General features: G+C 44.0%; 1 protein-coding gene across 2 annotated transcripts in view; it reads right to left on the bottom strand.

Annotated features, from left to right (window-relative positions):
• Nucleotides 1-24531, bottom strand: part of SYN3 (synapsin III) — a gene marked incomplete at its 5' end in the record, with an annotated part of 177392 nt that overhangs the window by 589 nt on the left and 152272 nt on the right. The window contains 6 exons of one of the 2 annotated variants that reach the window (XM_082044580.1): nt 1395-1692; nt 3133-3217; nt 8244-8378; nt 13888-13990; nt 17318-17392; nt 23036-23178. In XM_082044580.1, the coding sequence (XP_081900706.1) occupies nt 1395-1692; nt 3133-3217; nt 8244-8378; nt 13888-13990; nt 17318-17392; nt 23036-23178 (839 nt within the window). The remainder of the gene's footprint in view (nt 1-1394; nt 1693-3132; nt 3218-8243; nt 8379-13887; nt 13991-17317; nt 17393-23035; nt 23179-24531) is intronic. The other variant, XM_082044581.1, reaches the window with a different exon arrangement.

Here is a 24531-nt window from a genome sequence, read left to right as displayed (position 1 = left end):
TAGAGGAGGGGAGAAGATGTGGCGTGGGCAAGTGACTCATATTGATCATAGTTCAGACTAGTATGTGTTTATGAAAACATCTGATTAAAAACATAGCATTGCCATTTGGTGCTACTGTTGTGAGGAACAGTTAAGTAATTTTACTCCTAATACAGAAGAATGGATTCATACTGAGGGTCACCTGTCTCATCGGCTCTACCATGAATGGCAGTCATGTCCTTTCAAATGTGAGAGCCAGAGGTTCGGCAGGTTGGTGGCTGTGTCCCCTGCAATGTGTGCTGTTGCCTGCCCTCCCTGGCATGTCTGCACTACCAGTTGTGTTATGCAGGTCTTTTGGTTGGCCACACTGCACCTGTTGGGTGTCTATCTGCTAGTCTTCAAGTTCAGATCAGGACTGTGGTTTTCAAGTAGATCTCTCAATATTCCCCACTACTATGCTTTGTCACTGAGTCATTTCTCCCAGTCAATAATAGGCATTCAGCACAAGGCCAGACTCCAAATTAAAGTGCCTGGAATATTTGCAGTGTGGCAAGTGCACCCTTAGCACCAACATTTTGATCCTTAAGTCCACCACTCTTGGTTTGCCTTTCTAATATAGACATCATCACTGAAAGCCCGTTCCAGAACATCGCTCCTCTGCTGTCTAGAAATTGTCTTCTCATTCCTAGCCTGTATTTTGTTCTGGTCTGTTCATACCAATTTGCTCGTATCAACTTTTTTTTTTCTTCTCTTTGGTGTCAACACCACCAAACATTTTTTTTAACCAGCCTTTCCTGCCATGGTGCCAGCCAGATATGGTCCGTGAAGGATGGCAGGAAAGGCTGCTACCAAAGATCCACAATAGTTCAGTGGTGCGCTCTGCTCCAGAAGAGCACTTAAACACACAGTCACCATCTGGCATTTCATATGGATGAGCAATGCCACTTGCACTCCCCCCACCCCTTTTTACTACCAGTGGCAAAAAACTGCCCAGTAAAGAACCTTGTGTGGCTCCTGCATTCAGGGAATAGTGGGGGAATGACTCTTATTGAGCTTTCTGGCCAATAGCGTGCTGATTTCAGCCTGGAAGGAGCATAGACACTGCTGGGAAGGCAGTCGCTGTGTTGATATGGCTGGGGTAGAGCATCCAATTAACAATAAGCACGTGAGCAAGAGGAAGGGTGCGAAATCCTAGGGATGTCAAGCACACCTTGTTCTTTCTGACAACAGTTCGATGGTGGCTTGTTATGCCCAGGCATATAAAACTCTGAAGTCACTCAGAGCTGTCTAGGCCTTTGTCCCTGGGGACTACTTCCTGACAACAGGTCATATGTTCTTCATGCCAGCTCAGGGTACTTTTTTTGACACCCTTATTCTAATATGTGCAGATATTAGTGGTTTAACAGAGCACTTACTTCAGATGTGGGTGTGGGGTGGCTTGCTGCTTGGACGTTTCAGTGGGGCTTGGCTGGCTGGGAGCCCGGCCTTGAGCAGGAGGTCTAGGCTGCTGTGGAGGGAACACGCCTGCCTTGGAAGCCTGGACTGGAGAGGACCCAGTTGCTGATCGGACTTGCTGTGGAGATCCAGGTGACCTTTGCTGCTGAGGTGAAGTGGACTGGGGACTCTGGGGCTGCTGTCCTTGAGGAGAGAGCCGCTGCTGCGGAGGCGCGTTTGTCCGTGGAGGCTGAGATCCCTGAGGCTGGCGTGGCCCACCTGAAAGGGACACATAGACATAAGCATAAGGAAGTGCATGTGGTGGTCAGCAAACAAGTAGCATCTGTATGGAAGAATGGGTTTTGCTAAGAGGAGAGACTGTTCAGTGTAACTTCATGCAGAAGGATAAAGGAAAAGCTCTTATAGGCATAGCAGTGGTGTCATGCCCATGTCTCTAGAGTTGTCCATTTCTCTACCTCCTTCAGCACTGAAGAAGCTCTGATGCTCTCCCCAGAGCACTTCGGTGTGCTATACTCTTCCATATAACTAATACATCTTATCCTTGGCAAGCACTTCCTGCGTTGAGAGGGGAAAATCACTGGAGAAAAAGCTCTCTGCAGGAAATGAAAGCTTAATCTGCTGGTTTGGGTCAGCAGTCCCTTCATGGGCCCAGCAGGTTGATGTCAGACTATGCACCCTATTGCTCTCCAGACGTCTGTTCCAGCACTGTCAGCAGGTGGCTTCAGCTGTATTGGTAGCAGACCCTCAGAACTGAAGAAGATGTGGAAAACAATTGGATGTGACATGAGAAATTGCTGGACATGACAGATAACAGTGTGAGAAGCTGACAAAAAGTTACAGATAGCCTTGTGAGGGCTGGCTGGATTTCATAGGTAGTCGAGGGGGAGTTATGTGAGAATAAAACTTCACAAAGAATTGAAGGGGAGTACTGGAGACAGATGAGTGAGTAGTATCCTGCAAGGCAAACAATTCCTAGGTCATCGTATCAGTACTATTATATAAAACCAAGATTGCATAGATGCCTTTGGTATGAGAAATATCAAATTTTGGATACAGCAAAACTGCGATGAGGAAAAGGCATTAGTGGTGGGTGTTAACTCAGTAGAAGATTGGGGTGGAGAAAAGGAAGGACAAAGCAAAAAGGAAGGTCTAATTGGTTATGTGAACTGAGAGGCTGGTGTGGCCTGGGTAGCCACAGGGCAGCCCTGTGCTTTGTCACCTCAATGTAAATCAGGACAGTAAAGCCAATCTGTTGTTCTGACCAACCACAAAAGTCAAACCTGCTTCTGCTACCAGGAGGAGCTGGGGGTGTCCTGGCATCACCACATTGGTGTCTGTTCCAAGCCTGACAGCACCAGCATCTTCCCATCACATCTTAGCACTTGCAGCCAATACAGCTTTGTGTGAACACAAATATACTCTGTGCCCAGAATCCCGCTCCAGTGCTAGCTCAAGTGATCTTGCTTGGCTGAGCCGAGTCATACCGGCAGTGTCAACTGGACCTGTGTCAAAGTTTCACCCCACTTTCTGAGCTGCTGTGGAATGTGACAGCAGCTGCTTTAGCTGCACACGGAATTTGCTGCCTGCTTGTCAGTGAATTGGAACAATGAGTGAAACATTTATCCTGATAGAGCTTTTATTTAGAAGGCAAACTGATATGTTTCAGTCCACATCATCATGGGGCCTGAAGAACTGTACCTTGGGGAGGAGGCCGTGGTTGGGACAGTTGTCCAAGCTGAGGTCCAGTCTGAGATTTCACTGATGCAGGCTGAACTTGTGGAGGCTAGAGGAAGAAAAGCCATTCCAGTTAATACAGAGTCCCCAAAGAGAAGCCTTGAGGTAATACAGGAACACATGAAGTGTTCCTTAAATACACACACACGCAGAGCATCTGGTTGGTAAAATCTCTAGAGACCAAAACAGAGAGCTGAGTAATAAAGAGCACGGAAGTTGTTTGCTCACAGGGGATAACAATGAAGTTACAGTTTAGAGTGTTTTTTAGACAATTGGGAATTACCAAATGTATCAGGCCCGAGGGGGTCTCCTAGTCTGATCTTCCATTTTGGACAGCTGCCAGCACCAGATGTTCCAAAGAAAGGAGGGATGAACCACGGAAATATCTATGGAGTAATCATCTCTTCACCCTAAGGGGTTTCCTCTTGATTGCTAATAAGCAAGGGCCCGTGTAAACCCTGAAACATGAAGCTTACTTCTGCTCCACAAAATCTTTGCAACAGTTCCAGGTATTTTGTTTTGATATTTACACCCTGACCCTTTGAATCTTGTTCAGCTCTCAGCCTCACTGCTTTTCCCATTTCTTAACTCCATTGCTTTTTTTTTGAGTTTTGAGAATAGACCTCACAATATACCCTTGCTAGGCCATTCATTATTTTGCAAACCTTTACTCCCCTCTCTCTCATGTACCTCCTTTCTAAAGCCAAGAGACTGAATCCCCTCAGTCCCTCTATGGGAATGTTTCGAGGCCCCTAATTATTTTTGTCACCCACCTCTCTTTCCCAGCTTTGTGATTCCTTCTGCAGATGCCAGAGGCAGCTCTGCTCACATTATTCCAGATGCAGCAGTATCTGGGTTCTCTGTATATATCACCAGTGCATTTTTCCTGCATCCCAATTTCCTGTTTCTCTCTTGTCAACATCGCCGTAGGCTGAACTTGGTTTTCATCAGCCCGTAGGTGACAACGTCTTTCTCAAGGGGCACGGCTAGTGCCACTTGCAAGGTCTACAGATTGTTTACGTTCTCCCTCTCCTTGCCCTCAGCTTAGCTTACCTTTCAGCCTTCCCTACCGAGTTTAATTTGCTGTTGTGATGACTTCACATACATAGCTCTGTCAGATGTTCTTCCCTTCCATCCCTGGTCCTGACTAACACAAATAAGTCAGTGCCATCTGCACTTTCTTCTCTCTCACTGTTTACTCTTTTTGACAGATATTTTAATAAACAGATTAAGTAACACAGAACTGTTGCACAAAGAGCCGGTCCAAGGTTAATGAAAGTCTGAGTAAGCCTATTGCACAAAATTGTTTATGAAAACAGGGGAAGCTGGAGACAGATAGGCTGGTACGTGCTGAATTGTTTACACGGAGAACACAATGATAAAAAGGTCTTCAAGGCTCCTGGAAGGTCAAGAGAATGAGCTAAGTGATTCTGGAAATCAGAAGAAATGTTTCATAGTTGGAAGCATTGAAATGAGTTTCAACTCACTGACATAAATGCAATGAGGTTGCCAGCCCATCTTTTACACTATTTATCTGAGACTTGCCAAATGGAGAGGAAAACCTGAGAATTTTCCATTCATGGCTTCTAGTCCTACGATAGTTTGGGATACTAAACCTTGCCTTGGTGTTGGTGGAAATTTATAGTCCTAATGCTGTGAGACATCCTGATCAGATCAATCAAAGAAATGGCATCAGATCTCATGTTCACCTTTACAGCCTTTGCCTACAGCCAAGTTCATCTCAGAGATGAAGGCAAAATGGGATTTTGAGGCTCAGAGATGAAGGGGCGAGGGCCAGCACAAGGTCTTCTGCCTTTGCAAGGAAACAATGATGGGTAGGGATAGAGGTGGGGCAGGGAGGTGAGCAGAGAACTGCAGCTGTAACCATGAAACCAGGTTTCATATAGCCATGAAAAAAAAGGTTGCTGTTAATATCTCATCGTGTCCTGGGCTCAACTACCCCAATTACCAACATGGCCAGGCTTAGCATTCTTTATGTATCCCCTCTGCTAACTGTTTGCCAGAATTAAAATCTCTCATACCCATGACTTCGGCTGAGGCCAGCTTCTGTGCCACAGTGAAATTTTGCCTTTTAGCCCCTCCCTGTTTGCTTTCTGTAATAGTACTTGTATGTTACCTTACCTGAGGCTTTTTGAGAGTCTAGCTACATTATTTTGACTGATGGCCTGTTATCTACCATGTTATGAAAGAATTCTCAATAAATGATGGGAAAAGAATCAAAAGGAAATTAATGGGACATTTTTCTTTGCAAAAAAAATGTGGTAGATGATCTTAAGCCATAGTTCTGCTGGTTTATTAGTCTTCTGTATTATTCTTTAAGTTATTGTCTGAGATAATTCATAAGGTTCATGACTCTAACAACTTTTTAAACACATATTTTTTATTTGTTGTACACCAATCCTCTAGAGCAAAAACTGTTTCTAATGAAATTGCACATTTTTTCTTGGCAACCTAGTCACTTCCTAAATTCAGTTCATTGGATGTAGCCACCTGGCTCTGGGGGCTTAATAATTAAAAAAAAAATATCAGTTGTCACTGATTTAATCACTGTTTTTGCTCTCACTGTTGTCTTTCTTATCAGAAAGAATTATTCCCAGTTTTAAAAATTCCCCACTTTTCAGCAATTAAATTTACTAGAGTCACAAAACTGTCCCTGTTGTCTTCCTTTTCTCCCTTAACTTTGGATGATCCATAGAGCCCACCAATTGTTCGGTAGGGTTCCATCTTCTGATTAACTCCAATAATTTGTTTAATTCTTCCCTTTGTCTGTTTCTCAAAATCAATTTCTATCCTTTTTACATTTCCTTTTATTACTTGCATGGTGGTGCGTAAAGGTCATCTTAAATGTCAAATTTCCAAATTTGGAAGATTTTTTTCTACATGTCTTGAATACCCTCTATCACTTTACTACTTATCTCTAGAAGTTTATTTCTTGCATTCGTGGTTCAGAAGCACATTGGAAATTTATATATGCATTCTGGAAAGCAATGCTCTCACAAATAATGTCCATACAGCTTTACTTTTAATGATAGGGAGTTGATTAATTTTCTCATTTTGTTAAAATCATATTTTCTAACTGTTTGTGTCATACTCTTACTTTTTCATATCACATCTGTCCCTTTGACATCAAACCTAATAGTATATATTCACTTTCTGAATTTGTACCTGAATGTTTCTTAAGATTAGATGAAGGTGTTTTTTTCCTATTGCACTTGAAATTTGCAATTTCAGGAAGCAGACATCTAGAGAGATGGGCAACTCTCTCTCACTTGCTGTCCCACTGTGCTATTAGACTTGCTTCTTGATAGCTGTAGTCTCACATTATTATGACTTGTTGCTTCTTCCACCTCTGTCAATGACACACACTCGGTTTCATAATTTATTGTTTTTTCTTATCCAGAGACGAATATAGATGGCTCCAATAATATGTATAGATATTATATGCAAACCCATACGATATCCAAGGATTCATATTTTTCATTTTTCAGTACTGCTGCCCTTCCATTCAAAATTGTTGTTTTTCTTTGTCTGTCACATCTTCACCTGTAGTTTTAGTTCTGCGTCTCACCAGCCTCACATGTAGTTGCTTCTCTCTGCATATTTGTAACTACGCATAACAGTACTATATTAGTAATTGTAGTTCGTGTGGTTTTGCAATGTTTGTTGTACTAAGATCTTTCTCTATAGTAAGAAACTCTAGTTAACATGTTTGTGACTTTTTCTTGACTTCGTGTATAGATATTTGTAGGTTCTATTCTTGATGAAGACCCTTTTCTTATTTAACTCTTCTATTTGACATCCTGTCCCTTCAAGACTGTTTGTTTTGTTCTTATTTTGGCCCTACTTTAGGTCTGTGGTAATCCAATCCAATCCTGTACCAGTATATTACAGACATAGACAACAGATGCATCTGTCCATGTTCTCAGTTTCTGTTGGCTTCCCCTTTCCTCTTAGTTTATACGCCCTGTATCTTGGCTATTTCAGATGGCAGTTGTCGATCCACTTTGGTCAAAGTAAATCCTATCACTTCTGTATCACTTTCCCCGCCTCAAAGACTTTCTAGTGTCTATTAAACATTTACGCCCTTGCTCTAGCTAAAACTTGGTTTGGAGTTACCCTGACTACCCTTCATGCTGGGGACCTGGTTTAGCAGGAGTGGGCTGTCAGATGATAGAGAGCCATAAAGTGCTTTCTCCCATTTTTTGTCTCAAGTAGAAATGGAAACTGTTCCAGTGGTTACTGTCAGCATTATCCCTCAGCCTGTTTACTCTCCTGTCCTTTCTTTTGTACAGATTTGTTGTCCTCAAACCTTTGTGCTTGGATCCCTGCTAGATACTGAAAGAGGTGTAGTGCACATACCTGGACACACAAATTATGTTCTGATGTGTTTCATTTACACAAAGCTGCCACTGGGAGATGTGGCACTAAGATTAGGTACCTTTGATACTCAAAAATGAGTGTACATGAGAAGCACTAAGGGGTCAGATTAAATGCAAACAATGACAAGTTCTTATACAAATTCAGCATTAGTCAAGCCTCCTCCTGATGAAGGGGGTGAAGGTCATCTCCAAAGAAAAAAGGCTGCAATAAGGAATGGAACAACTCTTGGTGGAAATTCCCACTTCCTGTTCTGTAAAGCACAGATTTTCATCAGAGATGCAAAAACTGGAATGAAACCTATCCTGAGGGATAGTGCTAGATGGCGAGGAAGTTGGGCATTACAAGTGCCTCTAAATATGGCTGTCTTCAATAGGAATTCAAAATGGGACTTGAGTTAGCAAGCCAGAATGCCTAGATGCCTTGCCCACACTACCATTGTGGTGCCAAGATTATATGGAACGAGAGGAAGGGAGAGACAAATGTTTCCTGGGGGCACACCCTGCAAAGAGTCTATGAGAGACTTCTTTGGAAGATCAGGAGTCAATCTATCCAATACAGTCCCATATGGAACTGTTCAGCTCTTTGAGATGTCCAGCTGCCTGACACCAACAGGGAAGAGACAGAGAAAGAGTTTGGTAAATCAACTTGGCTCAAAGGTCTCTGCTTGCTCATACCCAAGGCCTCAGTGGTGATGGCGTAGATCCAGCAGTGATGACAAGTTGAGTCATTTTGGAAACAACCAGGTCAGCTATAAGCTGTCTGTCCTCTTCCACATGCTCCCCAATCAGGGGCATTGAGCTGTCCATCACCTGCCACAGGAAGGAAAAACAACAGTTAGTGAGGAGGTTTCCTGGTGCCAGATGCCTTTTTCAACTCACCTCTCACACCAACCTGCTCTGTGTCTCCACATTCTTGCCAACACCTCTAGTCACCACTCCCCTCCATGCTGAAAGATGCCTGACTTTCCTAGGTGTGGGATTTCACTTAGGTGGGTTTTTTTGGAAATGGTTTGTACTTTCACCCACTCCCCTATCTTCCTTCCCATCACAACCTGGAAGCCAAGCCAAGCCTTCTGGTCGCTGGAGGCTTTCTAAACACAGACTTGCTTCTTCACATGTCCTGAGGAGATGCCTCTGAGGGATGAGGTCTCTCTGGCATTGTCACACGGTATTTGGGGGTGACTTTGCAGCAGAAAGGGCCACAGGAGAAAGGAAACAACATGTACCAAAGCCTGAGGAGATGAGAGCAACAGGGATTGAAGGAAACCAGGAAATGTTTGGGATTAATCAAGACAAAGCACGGCACCCTGAGAGGGGAAATAAACACCACAGATGTGTAATGAATAGGATGTCACCAGCACCCAGTGCAGGAAAGTAAACTTATTCTCTGCATGTCTTCTTGATTTTGTTGTGATACAACTGCTTCCCAAGCAAGTGCTACAACTGAGGAAAGCTGGGAAGAAAGGCATGGGGGAAGGAGAACTATCAAAGGGACTTTGAGGTAAGAAATGGTCTGGCAACAACAATAATAATGAAAGCATAGCAGACCCTCAGCTGTGTAGCGGCCCTAAACATCATTTTCAACAGTTCGTCATAAATCAAATGCTTTGCAAACATTAGCTAAATCCCACAGGAAGAACTGCACTGTGATGAAGTTAAGATTCAGCTGCAGTAAGTGTAAGTGTACCAAAATATCAGGGTTGGAAGAGTTGATTTTATTTTGCTTTTATTTTTAAACCAAGCATTAAAAACCTTGGAAATGCAGAGTTAAAGGCTGCATTGCTCAAGAAAGGCCCTGACTCATACTCAGATAACCATCAGAAGCACACTCCACCCTGGCAAGGCTGCAGGAGTCCACTCTTGCAGTGAAATGGAAAGCTTTGCACTCTGTGTTTTTATTATTATTATTATTATTTTTATTTAACGTAGGGGAAATCAGTAAGGTGACTAAATTTGTTTTCTAGTCTTTTCTTGTAGAAAAACTATTAATGTGAATTTATTTCTATAGGTGTCTTGTAAGAACACTAGAGAAGCTGCCTGAGAAGTTTTAACTGGGGTTCGTGTGAAGAATTGGTTCGTGTGAAGAATCCATGGCCTACTTGACCTAGGGGGTGAAAGGATGAGGTTAGAAAATTAGATGGCAGTGCTCAGCTAAACACACAAAGTAGCTTTTCATTCCACTGTCCACTTTGCTGTTTCTCCTGTTAAAAAATGAGGTGGACAAAGGACATGTTCTGAGCAGCGTCGAGGAACAGCCAGTTCCCGCCTGTGTCTCTTCACCCAAGGACTCCTGGGGGTCCTCCAGCAGGTTCCTGCGCAGGTTTCCTTCCCCTCCACCCCCGACTTTAAAAGCATTCGCATTTAATTTGGCTGTTCTGATTCATGCGTGAGAGAAGAGGCCCCAGCTCCTTGCGATGCACCGTGCGAGGGACCTGCCTGGCCACTAGATGATGCCATTGCCCTGCCAACAGCCTGGCCAGCCAAACCCAGCTGCTGACTCCCTGACCCCCCTTGCGAGTAACTGGAGTACAGCTCTGGTCAGAACACCCCAGACCCCTATTTCCCCGTCTTAAAGGACTGCTTTCCCCTCCTTCTGTGGCAGCAGTGGCTGGAGAGAAAGGGGAAGATGCTGTTTTATAAAACAAAGGCACCAGGGGGAATGAACCCTGGAGCAGGTCCCACCTGAACTAGTGGAGGTGCACCAGGGATGAGTGTATCTGCTGTCCTGCTGTGTCGTGTCTGGCATGGAAATGTGAGCTGTGGGAGGTTGCAAATATGGGAATGAACAATCACATGCATAAGGGAAGGCCTTTGAAAATGGCAGTGGTTTCTGTGGGCAAAATAACACAGCTGGTTGCCACTGAACTGAAAAGAAGCGTGAGATGTCACCTTGCCTGTGCTCCGGGAAAGGGGAATTGCTCTGGAACTGGGCAGATATGAATGCTAATGCTGAAATAAATGAAATGGCTGAGAGGAATATGTGAATCACAGACGGATTGCACTCATCTCTTCCTGGGGAGATCACAGAACAGCTGGGCAAGACAAGAAGTTGTCGGCACATATGGACCCAGCCTTTGTAGCTGCCCAAGGTCAGCGGCTGCTCCTGATGCAGCTGCTGTTGCTTGATAAGGTGTATGAGGGGGGAGCGGAAAGCGGCCTGGCAGAGGAGACACTCAGGAAAACCCCGTCCTGTTCCTCCCCCTGCGCCTATCTGATGATGAGGCCTGAAGGCTGGACTTGTTATTCCATGCTCTGATGCACAAGAGTGGGGCATTAGGTGTTTTTTTAGGGAAGGAAGGAAACAGATGATTAGATGTACCAAAGAAATGATATGGCAGCGCTGATGGGATAGGCAGAGCTTCTTGCAGGGCAACAAGGAGCACGTCTAGTAATGTGTGGCAGGTAGGGCTTAGCTGATCCAGGAGGAATAATGAATCATGTGGATCATTTTACTTGCCATCCACCTGCTCCATATTTGTCAGTTTAGCAAAGATATGGAAAAAGGTTAGATTACAAATAAAAAAGTGTTATTAAAGCATACAATCTGCTGAGGTCTTTTGAGAATCTGGTTGCTAATAGGTGGTACTGAACTTGCGCTGTTTTGAGGATCTGGACTTCTGATCAAGTACTGACTACTCAGGCTGAACATTCCCTTAAAGTGACACAGTTTTTCAAAGCAAAGTCCTATCAGCATTCACCATTAAATTCACAGCTGTTTTAATAGAATGAAACTTTGAAGAGATCTATGGATTTATTAAACTTTTTCAGTATGAGCCATGAAAATGGTGCTAAAGTGTGCTAGTGCTTTGAAGGGCAGAAACATACCAGATTGTGCTGTTTGCCATGGGAAAAGAAGGTGAAGTTCAAGTAACAGCAGATACCATGGGTGCAAGATTACTCTTGTGCTGTGTTGAGAACTCATCTGTCCTAATCTGATTCCATTTGCAGCAAACCACTGGGATAAATCTCTGTTCACAGAACTGCCCATAACTACCTCTGCGAATCTTTCCTAGAGAACTGCTGTGCACTGTGAAAATTAATTACTGCCTGCAATTGCATTGTGCAAATTCCTTATTTGTTCAGCCCATTTAGACATGCTTTCTTGTAAAATGTCACAGCACACTGTTCCTTCTCACCAAGAAAAATACAACTGTCGCACTGTCAAACAACTTTTTTTCTCCCACTGTCAAAAGAAAAAAGCAAAATAAAGGATCAGTTTCAGACCAAGAAAAGTACCCCAGGAAATATGCTGGAGGCAATTAATTACTTGTCAGCATCTCCCTCAGATCTGCATAAAGTAGAAAAAGTGCCTGTTTGGCTTTGTTCTGTTCTTTGTATTGTGCTATTCTACTGCTTTCCAAAAATGTCCATCAGCCTGGCATCTGAATGTCTGCTAGATGTTGGTACATCAGGCCTGCTCATTCAGGTTCTTTGCTGGGATAATTCAGCATGACTGATCTGAAGCTGCTGTGTTTCTTCTGATTTATGTCATATTAGATCCATTGCTTTTTACCTTGGCTTCAGAGAAAGAAATATTAGTGTGCATTTCTCTTTGTGTGCAAGCTGATGATGTGCTTTTCATCCAGTCAGTCACATACAAGGGCAGATGTGAAAACCCAGAGGTACACCCAGATAGAGGCATATAATCCTCCAGGACACAATTAGCCACGTGTGCACGTACCTAGGCTTATGTGCAAGAATAGATGCAGGGATATGAAAAACACATCTCACATCTGACCATGTATAGACACAGTCCAAATGTCCTTACAGTTGTCTCAAGCAAGACTGCTTTCTTGTTCTTCCTTTCTCAGCTACACGTGCACAGAGATAAAAAAGTGCACAGCAGGGATATTGCTCTGGGGGATGCTCCTCTAGGTGCTGATGAATTGCACACAGGAGCAGATCCATCAGCCCTGGCCCCATCACTTCAGGAAAGACGAAGGCTCAGCAGCGCTTGGTTGCTGGCAGCGCACTTATATCACATGGCCTTTGACAGGTCACTGCTCCCCGGAGAGCAGATACATAACGCAGGAATGTGCAGTCGCTGGAGGGCTCATGTGGTTCTCATCAGCATCCCAACCCTCAGCGGGTGGGACCGCTCTCCCACACATAGCTTTCCAGTGTGTCAGCACCCCTGCATGAAGCCACAGGCTGGCCCTGCTCATCTTCCTCACTGGCCTGTGCTAGGGGAGTTTACAGCAGGTCAGATGCTGTGTCTCTTTGAGTCACATAGTGACAGAGGCACTTGCTTACTTGCCAGATTTTGTCTCCCCCAGAGTGTCTCTTAAGTTTCCACTTTGATTTTCTGGCCAACTTTCGCTTCTCTGCTCTGTTAGGATGACCTGAGTGTGCTATTTACCCCACTCCCACGTCTGCCTCCCTGCATGGTGAGGAGCACGTTGAACTTCAGCTCTCAGAGCCACAGTCAGTCCCACTCTGAACACAAGTCTGTAGACCACACTGCCCATAGTAACCCTGTGGTGCTTCGTCTTCCTGGTCTGTTGTTGTAGTGAATGGTCTCCAAGCAAAATATTTTAGAAAATACACCTGTTATTTAAATAAATTGTTTCTGCAACTTATCAGCCTTTTTGCTATACCCTCGCCATTTATTTTAGTCTTCTAAATAAAATGCAGCTAGGATTTTTGTGACTACAGTTCCCTTTAAAGTGATTGGAGGAGAAAAACAGGTTCATTCAGAGAGAAACTGAGATTTTTAATTGACTGAATCACCTGCTGGACCCCTGTGTGGTTAATGGCAGGAGTTCAACATGACTAATATACTAACATCATCTGGCACATGTATTCAGGTTGGACTGAATATGAGCATGTTTATTCACAATGCTGTTATCCCTGCTAGCAGCTGTGAGAGATGTGCTGGCTTTTCAAGTGCTTAGCCTAGGAAAGATGGTACTGGGGCACTGGTGCGCTGAGACACACGAAAATTTGGATACTGCCGGCAAAACTTGCAGGCTGTTATGTGCTCGATAAGAAGGCAGCTTCGTGCCTGTCTCATGCTGGTCAGGTTCTGCACAGTCGGAGTTTATCAGCTGGGAAGCTGGCAGTCACACACTGAGAAATGAAGGCACTTCAGCCCTGACATGTTTCTGCATGTCTGCCAGTTTAGCTGGGACTCTAAATCAGTTTCTTGCATATCAGTACGCCACAGTTTGGAGGATACAGGTGGGCACGGAGGAGCAGTGACTGCTGGACCATGGACACAGGGTTAACTGAGGACATTGCTACTTGTGAACTCTGAGGGAGTGTGTTTGCAGGTCCACTTCCCAAAGGAGACTTGCATTCAGGTTCCCCATGCTCTCACCTCAATGATATAGTCTTTTCCATCTTTGCTGTGGACAGCTTTGACGGCGCAGATGTCAAGACCTCCAAACATTTCTGCGCAGGCGTCCGCCCAGAGTCTGTACCTACAGAAACCACAGAAGCATGGCTTGGGATTAGCTGTCATCAGGTAGTCCACCAAATACAGCCACCTGTCCTGCTGCCCATAGGCGCACAAAGAGATTTGGGAGTCCTTTTTTTGTCACAAGGCAACTTCATACACATTGCCTCCCTCTCCTGCACAGCAGATGGAGCAAAAAGAAGAATCTTGCCTAAAGTGTGTCTTCATTTGAAATTGAAACAATCCTGCCCTCAAAGTCACTTTAAAATGTTTCTTTCCCTCCTTGGTATTTACATCAGATCTCTGGCTGGTTGTCATTTAGCCAAGCTATAAATATTTAGCTCATTTAATCTCCCAGTAGTGTTGGCCCCTTAGCATTTGTATTGGCTTTGCCTGAAAGCCCTCCATTATGCAGGGCAGCTTTCTCCTGATAAGATGTCCTGCACATTAGGGCTGGAACAGGATCAGAAAGTGAGGGCAGAACTGAGCAAGGAGTAGCCATCCCCTCCTTGATCTGTAACCCAGCGGCTCCTGCTTTTTACAATCTACTCTTTCCATTTCATCCTTTTACAGTCTCCTGCTGCCTTTCTATCCCCTGGGTGTTGCTCCTAGCCAGGCAGTCCCATCGCACGGACCAGGCACTGTGTTGTCAGAGGGAGAGCTACAGACTTGCAACCCTTTTCTCTGGCCATCCCAGGATGAGAATGTGAGCTGGTGGCCCCTTAGCTATCCTGCTGTCAGGGGAGAAGAGAGAATGACAAGACGTGTATTATGGGGGGACCGCATCCCCCCTACTGTGGAAATGAGGAGGGAATGAGGCGGCCTGGTTTTATTTCCTGTGCAGCTGTGCCGCAGTCCTGACCATTTCAATAAAAATAATAATCTCAGAACAGCAGATCTGTAAGCAGGACTATGACAAAATGCGGAGAGGGGAGGGAAGGCCACAGTCTCACGAAAACACTGACATTTTGAAGACCCTACAGGGACTGGGAAAAGAGCTGTTCTGGCCAAAGAACAAGTTTAGGTTCTTGAAGCCAGACAGCATCCCCATAGCTTGACAATATAATGATCAACTTCTGTGAGCACAATGTCTGTGGGAAGAAGCAAGAATATGGCTTGTATGACTACTGGTGCTCCCTTATCCCTAATGAGGAATCCAAGCATGTTCACTCCAGCCCCCCTGATGAAGACAACAGCTGAAGAGGAGTCAGTAGCATATGGAGGAGGAGAACTGTGGACCCTGTGAGCGAGGCAGGAGGCACAGCGGGTGTCCCTTCCTGCACTGCTGTGGCCCCGCACCACGGGCCACCATCGTGGAAACCACCTCTCTTCCTTAGGGATGGATGTGTCTAGGTGCTACACAGCCAGGCTCAGGGAATTGTCCCTCCCAGCAATCCCAGTAGTTTCACATCTTCAATGCACTGCAAGGTGTCAGGGCTGCTGGGGTGGAATAGCAGTGCTATGGGATAGAAGAGCTTATTTATGCATATGCATCAGGGGTAGCATTTGCAGGGGATTTACTGCCCTTTTGCCTGGTATTACCTGAACATGTCAATCCTTTGGGCTACTGTTCAGTACAGTAGGTACTTCAGGTTGCTCCTGCTCATCAGAGGATTTCAGCACACTCATGCCTTGCTGCCTGAACTCATGATTCATGGGATTTGTTGCATTTATGGCTGGATTAGGCTATAGTGGTGAATTGTGGTACCACATCTATAAAATGAACCTTCAAAATGCAGCATGGCAAGAATCTGGGTTTTAGTCCTACAACACTGCAATGAGGGACTGTCTACCCTCCATCTCTCTAGCTTCAGCTGTGTTGTAGACAACCAGGATGCATAATAAGGTCCAGTTACCACAGTTCTGTCAAGGTCTTGCAGAGTCACCTTCAGCATCTGCTTTGGGGCTTGGCTTGGCTTCCCTGTTGCACAGAACTGAAAGTGCAGAAGGGACCTTAGATGATTACCTGCACAACTCTTGTACCCCAGAGAGCAGACATTTCTTTAATCTGGTCTGAAAGAGTACAGAGATTGCCTGTCTCCTCCAGGCAATCGATTTCTGCGCCATGCATCCTTACTGTTAGGAATTATAGGAAATGTTCAAACAAACCTTTTCCGCTATAATTTAAGCCAAATATTTCTTACAGTATTTTACTAGTAATATAGAGAGTGAGTAATTTTCTTCTAGTAGCCTTTTACATATTTGAAGAGCTTGTGCTCTTTAAGGTTTTTCATCTTCAGAATGCAGTGATGTTCAGCTTGTGGACAACTTCTTCCAACTCTGTGACAGCTAATGAAGGAAAGTGAACCTCTGCACTGCAGGCATGGATTCATTATGCATGAGTCAACAACTCTAGTGGAAAAATATCAATGGTCTGCCAACTGAAAAAGGTGGAAAACTATCTAAGTGATTGTTGCATGCTTTTTGACTATGTTTTCTCTGAGCATTCCCTTTATTGTCCTTCGGGCTCTTTCCAGTTCCTTACTATCTCTCTTCAAATGTGATGCCTAAACCTGGACAGACTCAGAATTCATCACGATCCTGACAAATTTGAGGTATAATCTGAAAAAATCTCAGATTCACTAGGCATGAGTTGCCTACACATGATCTATGGATTCTATAAACCTAAGAATAATTTACTTAAATAGGGTGGAGAACAAGTGACTTGATAGCAGTTCTGCAGAATAGGGTTTAGGAGATATAGCAGAGCCTAAGTTACCATGAGTCAACAATGTTGTGCAGTTCCAATATTAGCAAATATCACAGTGATTTGAATATATTGAAGTACCGTCTGCAGATTTTAGTCTGTAAGATGTGTAAAGCAATTCCTTCTGCTCTGTTCAGCTGCAAGAAGACCTTGGCTAAAACAATGTTCACTTTTGGGAGGCTAATGCAAAAAAGTGCTTTCAACACTTCAGCTGACAGAATTTCTCTCTGTTGAGCAGAACAAAACCACTTTTCTCTGTGTGCCTCTCATTAGTAATGTACTTAGAATAACTTCTTGTTACTTCTTGTTATGTGCTGTGACCTTTCTGATTTTATCCCTACATGTTTGTGCTTGTGTGCTTGACCTTAGCATGCTGGTCTTGTTTCCTGTGGCTACATTCACTAAAGATCTAATGATTTAGCAATGTTGGTCTCTAGCTGTACTTCCAGTCTGTTCTCCAAAATAGGACAGTTTGCCTTTGTGTCATGAATATTTTTTAAGGAAACACTTAGTCTTTTAAACTCCTTTATCCAGCCTCCCGGGAGACCTCACTTACCGGTTCTCTCAATTAACCGAAGTCTGAAGTACAATTCCTCCCTTCTAACCCAAGAATTGCTAATACTGTCTTTAAACCCTCTTCCTTACCTCTCTGTCATTGCGATCTGTTCTAGCATTGCAGAACCTGTGTTTGCCTTCCAGTTTCCAGAGATGGATGTCCTCCTAGGAAAACAAACCAAAAACATAACCTGAACATGAAAATACACTCCTGACCTATCCTCCCTTATACTGTAGTCCTCATTCTTGAGTCAATGCTTGTGCAGGAGGGGATGAGGTGAGGCTCTTCCTCACAGAAGCTTTTCCAAAGCCTCCCTGAACAACACTCCTTACAGGTTATGTTGTTTAGACTCATGAAAAACTGAATGAGGAGTTAGACAGGGAAACCTCCAAGGAATCTTGAGCACACACCAAGCTCTCTGAGTACTTTCTTTCTTTATACATCAGGCCCAGGATTGCTGAAATGCCTGTAGAAGGTCTCTGGAATAATCACCCTTGTGTTCTGCAATGGGTAGCATCCTCTGTCTGTGGCAGAGCAACTGTCCAGGCAAACTTTTGCCTCAGCAGCTTCACAAATGTCAGCTCTGACATTCTGGCTCTCCCTAACTTTGACTTCAGCTGTACTGGTGTCATAAACTATATAATTATACCATCTTTTCACTGGCTTTTCGTTGACCTGTCTATGGCTCACTGTGTCTGGACTTGGAGAATTTATAATTGCAAAGCTGTTGGAGTCTCGTTAGCTGCAACTGATGGTTAATTTCCCAAACAGATACTATTGCTGGCAAATCCTGGGTTCCACCATCACCCATCAAGGGGTGAAAATTTTCCTTTTCTTCACCTTAGGCACAAAGCAGACTTTGGGCAGCCTGCTGTGACAATGCTGTGCAGATAACCCTGGCATAGTGTCCAAGCTAGGACAAGTCGACAAGCTGACAGGGTACATCCAGGGAGCATCTCCATGCTGAAGAAGACTTAGGTAGAGATTTATAAGGGGCGTATGAGGTGTGATCCAACACTTCAACAAGGTTGTGGGAACCCTTGCTGCCAGTTCACTCACCTTTTCAATGTGATGTGGAAAGGAGACTTTGAACTTGCAGAACTATGTGAAACAGTGGTAATACTGATGTTCTGCTAGACTATAAACCTGGATCATTATAGTTGCATACCTAAGGTTCCCCTTTACTCTGCTGAGGGACAAACTGGAGTCCTTTTTCTATTTCTTTTCTAAAGTGGTATGTATAACTGCTGTGAAAATTAAATTGTCTTTGTAACCGTATTTAAAGAGGGGGGGAAGAGTGCAGGGGGCAAGGGAACAAGATTATTGCATTGAATAACTGTGTTTCCATATAGTCGACTCTTGTCCCATGTTCCCTTCATCCAACATCAATCTTCCTTCCCTGCACTCTAAGCAAAAGAACGGGTTCCTCCTGTTATGAGCCTTTTGATGGCCTGTAAGGTCAGTGTTCAACCTTCAGCCTCTCCTTTTCTTTTGTCATGGAATTCTTAGGATTACACTTTCCAGTTCTGCAATGGAAGAGCCATTCTTTATTAACATTAGGTTCAGAAAATTGCTCTGCAGTGGCAGGTGGCATCCAAAATCCCATTAGTACTGATGAGAACTCCCGAAGTTTGATTAGTGACAAGATGATTGGATATCAGTGTTTAGAAATTATACATGGCATACCAAATGTAAGCATCTGTGTCATCCCCAGGAAGACCAAACCACAGCTATACAGTTTTCTAAAGAAATTTGTTGTGGGAAAGCTCCAAAAGAACTTTGTTCTAGATGTTGGGCTGATTGGTTTGACTTGTTTATGCCTGCCCATCTCCAGCCAATATTGAGCATAAGATATAAAACATTTCTCTCAGCTGTATCCCTAACTTTTCTGTTTAGGGAACTTGCCTATTTTTAAATGGAAAAGTTTCATTGGAAGCCTTCTGAACTAGTCACTGAATTCCTACACCACAGCCTCTGTCAAGATCACTCCCAAGCATGTTTGAGAAGTTCAGGTGTCAAGTGTGCCACCAAATTCTTCTTGTTTCTTTCGCTTTTTGTATTCAAGGTGAAGTGGAAATGGACATTGAAAACAAAAATAATTCCCTAAGGTTGCCTTGCATCAAGCCCTGTTTCTCTCAGGGACTGGAAGTCAAAGTTCTTCCAATCATCCTAAACATCAGGGTGCCACAACAGTGTACAGTCAGTATCTTAAAGGAAAGGACCCCAGGCTTTTAGGAATCTGTTGATCAAGCAGATCTGTGACCAAGACACTTTGGTATTGCTTAGGATAAGTCGATAGCGTCCTACACTCACCATCTCCAAGCTGGGCCATTTTAGTCTAAAAGTGGTTCTAGTTTAGACACAGTTGATGTTGTATCCCCTGCAGAGCACATTGAACTGCATTTGAGGTGACAAGAACAGAAGTCATGCTCAGGAAAATAGAAAGGAAAGGATATTAACTTCTTATTAAGAGCTGGTGGCAAGGAATATCCCACCCCTGAGAGTCAGCAGCTGCTGGCTTCATTCCAAGTGAAGAACATTTCTCGAGTCCTATATGGAAATGATCCCTCTGTTTGCCCCCAGTTGGGGTGAGGGTGGAAGCATAATTTCTGCCCCAGTTTCCCCTGCCACATGAGCTTTATTCATGTTTTCTCTTCACCAGTATTACAATGACAGTCAAATACATTTGGTGGAATTTTAGGCATGTATCACATGCTGCTTATCTCTGTTTTGAGCCTGGCCCAAGGCATGGGCTAAGTAGGTGTTTGTTAGTAGTGTAAATCTGGAGTCACTGCACTGAAGTCAATGGGAAACTGAACTCCAGCCTTGGGTCATGGGCTGGAAGGAAGTGCATGGAACATCTGGGGCGGGGAGGAATGCATGAGTCACCCTGCAGCATCCTCCCTCTGGCAGATGCTTGGTGCAAAGTAAACATATTCTGGAGAATTTCCCCACACAGACTTTTCTCAGAAGGAAGGGGACTTTTAAAGTCTATATGTGTGGGTGAAGGTATAAAAATACTGAGTAGATTCCATGGCTCACAGATCAAAGCAATTTATTTAGTATGACACTACTGCAGATGCTGCAATTACTTTTAAGGCTGAGATTTGCTAGCATGACTAATGATTTTGAGACTTCTATTTGAGAGACCAATGAGAGCTCTGATATTCTGGGTGCTTTTACCTCTCTCCTTAGCCACAGTAGGGACTTATTTATACCATAGGAATAACCTTTTATTCTGTCCGATGCTGGGACAGAAGGAACAACCCCTGATGGGACCGACTATACCTTTATCCCAAGCTCATGTCCATAAATGTCTCTCTCAATATAAGTCAGCTTTCTGGGTTAGCAAGTTAGCTGTTTGCTTTCTTGGCTAATAAGCTTAATTTCTGATTAAGGTGTTTTCCATTCATGGCTGTTTTCATGTGAAAATATTTTTCATTTAGCAAACAATTGTTTGCACAGCTATATTCCCAAGTGGGATTAGCTCTTAGTGTGACTGCTTTCTTTCCTCAATCATCTGGTATTATTTCTGATCCCTGTCTGGATGAGTGTGTGGTGAGTACGAATAATAAATGGGGAGAGGATATGGTCAGGCTAACTGGGCCTTTGTTTCACTTACAGGCAGGCTGGGAGCAGGCTCTGGAACCAAGCCTGGGTAGGTTGGCAGGAACAGGGAATTTTAATTGATATTTTAAACCTTCCTTCCTTTGGCCAATTTGAGCCAGACTCCCTGAGATGTTAATGTAATATTAGGCAACTGTGCTATTGTTGACCTGATCAGATTTAAAACAATTTTTCTCTCATTGAATTCCCAAGAAGTAGCCAAGTGACCCACAGGTCCTTCCCATGAAGAATGTGACTCAGTAATTATCTAGTTTACTTAAATACCTCTGTGCTAGGAATCCAACTGGGAATTTTCAGCAGCTATATCTGAAAAATGTGTGATCATGTACATTTGATTATCTTATTTAACTATGTTTCACCAGAACTATGGCCTGAGGGTTTGTAAACATGAACCCAAAACTCACATTATTGTGGGTGTTAGGTAACATATGAAATATATCTGGCGACCTGAAGAATGTACTGCTGGAGCTGTCTACTTTTCCAGAATTTTGTGGCTGGATAAGGAGCTTCTGGAGAAGCTGTGCTATTTGGCCTTTTTCATCTACTGGTTTGCTGTAAGAAGAAACAGGTGTCTTACTGACTCATGTGGTTATATCTTTAATTGAGCTTGACAACTACTGAAGTTTGTCTGAATGCTTTTAAATATTTTTAAACATACCGGTGTTGAGCGTTGCCTTGATGCTACCTTCCTCACTACGCCGGGGGGCAGGGAGGAGCTTTGGGGCACCCACAGAAATGTCTCTCCTTCTCCTTTCCCCTCCTTCGTACGCTTCACAGAACACACATCCAATATGCCCACAGAAACCCTGTGTGCTGGCCAGGCTGAGGCTGCTCGTACCGGGTGCTGTGTGCTCCTCATGTCCTTGTGTGATTGTGGTGCTGTCATCTTTGACTGGGAGAGGATGGGTTGTTGCTATGCATTGGACACTGTAGAACTCCATGAGCTGCAACTGGCTCAATCTTTCTTATTGTTTCCCACAGGTGGGAAGGGAGTGGGTTTCAGTTCCCACTAGAGGGTACTGGGAGCTGGAGGATTTTGCTGGGAAAGATCGTAGAATCATTTAGATTGGAAAAGACCCTTAAGATCATCAAGTCCAACCATTATCCTAGCACTGCAAAGCCCACCACTAGACCATGTGCCTAAGCACCACATCTACACATCTTTTAAACACCTTCTGGGATGGTGACTCCATCGCTTTCCTGGGCAGCCCTGGGCTCACTTTGCAGTTGGCACCTCTCTCTGCTTCTGTGGCAGTGCGGCATGTGAATGGCTCACAAATATGGTTGGTTTATTCAATGCTTTCATAAAATAAGAAAATCTCGCAGTGCCTCTGTAGTGAGCTGTTGCTTCTGGCTTAGTTTTTAATGGCTTGATGCTCAGCTGGAGTAAAGAAACTTAACTGTTGAGACAGTGAAGCTACAGAAGTTTATACTGAATTCTATTGCTCCTGATCTTCTCAGTCATGGTAGATGCTTTCAGTAGTTATGGCCAAATATATGCATTGGCAACAACACCATCAAATAAAAAATAAATGAATTTTGACCCATGTCTATCCATATATACACAATTCAGAGAAACTGGTTAAAGAGAGTGATAGCACATTTTTTGAAGAAAATCTTATGAGTCCAGTTTTAATAATGTATAGGTCCACCAGTCTCATTGCAGAAACCTGAGAGCTCCCGCTTTCAATTTAAAGTGCTCTGCTCCACACATAGTACTTCTCTGAACCTGTCACTTCTCAGGAAGCTCCTTCTCAGGCAGTCTGCATTGTAAAACAAGCGGTTATGACAGTTTTCACTGCAAAAGGGGACAAATCAGTGAAAACAGCGTATATAGAAACTTGGTTATGATAACCGCTAAACAACAGTGACCAGCGCTTTGACAACAGGATGGAGAGGTGATAGGTGATGGCGGAGCACAGTTGTTTTAGTGGGAACTAACTGAATCTCAGAAAGAGGTAGAGGGAGATTTACTTTCCAGAAACAATAAGCTGATGGTGAGTAATGGAGAAGATGATCAGTGGATGAGGGCTCTGAGTTCGGAGGTGGGAGAAGAACAGCAGGGCTATTCTTCAAGAAAATTAAGTCAGCTTCCTACTCCTGCCCAGAGCAGACACCGACTGAATCACTTCCACAGCACCGTCTCCCCCTGTCTCCCTCCAGCATAGCTACGCACTCACATGTAAGCCTTGTAGTTGCTGCCGATTTTCTGGATTCGGATGTCATACTTGGAGTCAATGAAGGGCTCGGTGGTGGCATAGGTTCGTGCCATGGCTACTATGCTGGCCATGTCCCGGAAGTCGTGCTGGTTCTCAACTTTGACCTTGATTGCCAAAATCCAGTGAAAAAGTGACAAGAACAAAAAGAACAGGAATACTTTGTGAGCAGAAGTAATCTCTGAGCCTGAATAGCACAATGTCAGTTAAAAAGCACATAGATGGAGCTGAGGACAGAGCAGGGATTGTGTGATTTAAAGAGAGAAGTTCCCCAGACGACTCCAACCCAAAGCAAGTCAACCCCTTTCTCCTTCCTCATGCACAAGCCCTGGTAAACCTGGCACCAGGGATGCAACTAGGTCTTTGCCCAGATGGCTCTCGCTAATGTGCATTGCTTTTATGATGCTTCAGAAAAATATTCGATCTCTTAAGGGGCATTACTTCATTCAGACATTGCAACTGCTATTTCCCATGTTGGGAGGGATGAAAACAGAATGTTCTGGGTGGTCAGGAAATAGAAAGCAATGCCAGGAAATCAGCACAAGAGCTGGTTGTCTGCCACCTTTAGGCTTCAGTTCCCTGAAATTTCACATTGTGCCCCTCTGGAATTTCTTTGAGGAGCGGTGCAAGTCTCCCCACTGGAAACAAACTCTGAAGGAAAAAGATGTCTCTGGGAGGCCCAGTGATTCTTGGGGAGATTTGTGTGAGTGTGATGCCATGGGCACGTGTGTGGGACAGCTGGTTGGGTGTTAGACTTGGATCACACTTGAAAATGAGAGAGCAGTGGCCTATGAGCTGGAGTTTTTCTGAGAAGCTGGCTTTTCACAGATTTGTATTCAGTTATGAGAAATGCTCTGTATCTCATCCAAAAAAATAAAGAAAGAAGGAGCAAAACAGTAGAAACTCTAATGACAAGATCAAATCTCTACAAAAGCTCATTGATTTGGAGGAGGAAAAGTGAACAAGCAGGTAATGAAAACATAGTGGAAAACTTGTTTGGTGCATCAGATAAACCCATGCAAGTTTTGTTCCTTAGGGCTGGATGGGTGCAGAAAAGGTGGGTTAATTGGTGCAAAAAAGACCAACACTGTGAAAAGGGTGAGTGAGTGACTTTCTTTATGGATTACCTATACTTTTTAGTTTGTTAACACTTTGAGACTACAGGTGAAGGTTGCAACTCTGCTTTGCTAAGAGTCTGCTTGCTCATGACAACCAGTCTGTGTCTGCCCCAGAAGAGTTTCCCAGTTGATTCAGTGTGTGTGTTAAAGGAGGGTGATGCCAGACTATGTGGAGCCAGCTGAAGGAAACACATGCAATGGTATTTGGTGTTTCTTCGCAAAGAACAAACAAGTGGTTTTACATATCTGCCTTTAACCATGAGAGAGCAGGAGCCATCTTCACTAGAGAACAGGGGACAAGCTTGTTGCTAACCTGTTTTACTCTATTTAGATGGTTTTGTG

This window comes from Streptopelia decaocto (assembly GCF_964273445.1).
Source record: "Streptopelia decaocto genome assembly, chromosome: 1".
Taxonomy (NCBI): domain Eukaryota; kingdom Metazoa; phylum Chordata; class Aves; order Columbiformes; family Columbidae; genus Streptopelia; species Streptopelia decaocto.
This window is presented reverse-complemented; position numbering and strand designations above follow the sequence as displayed.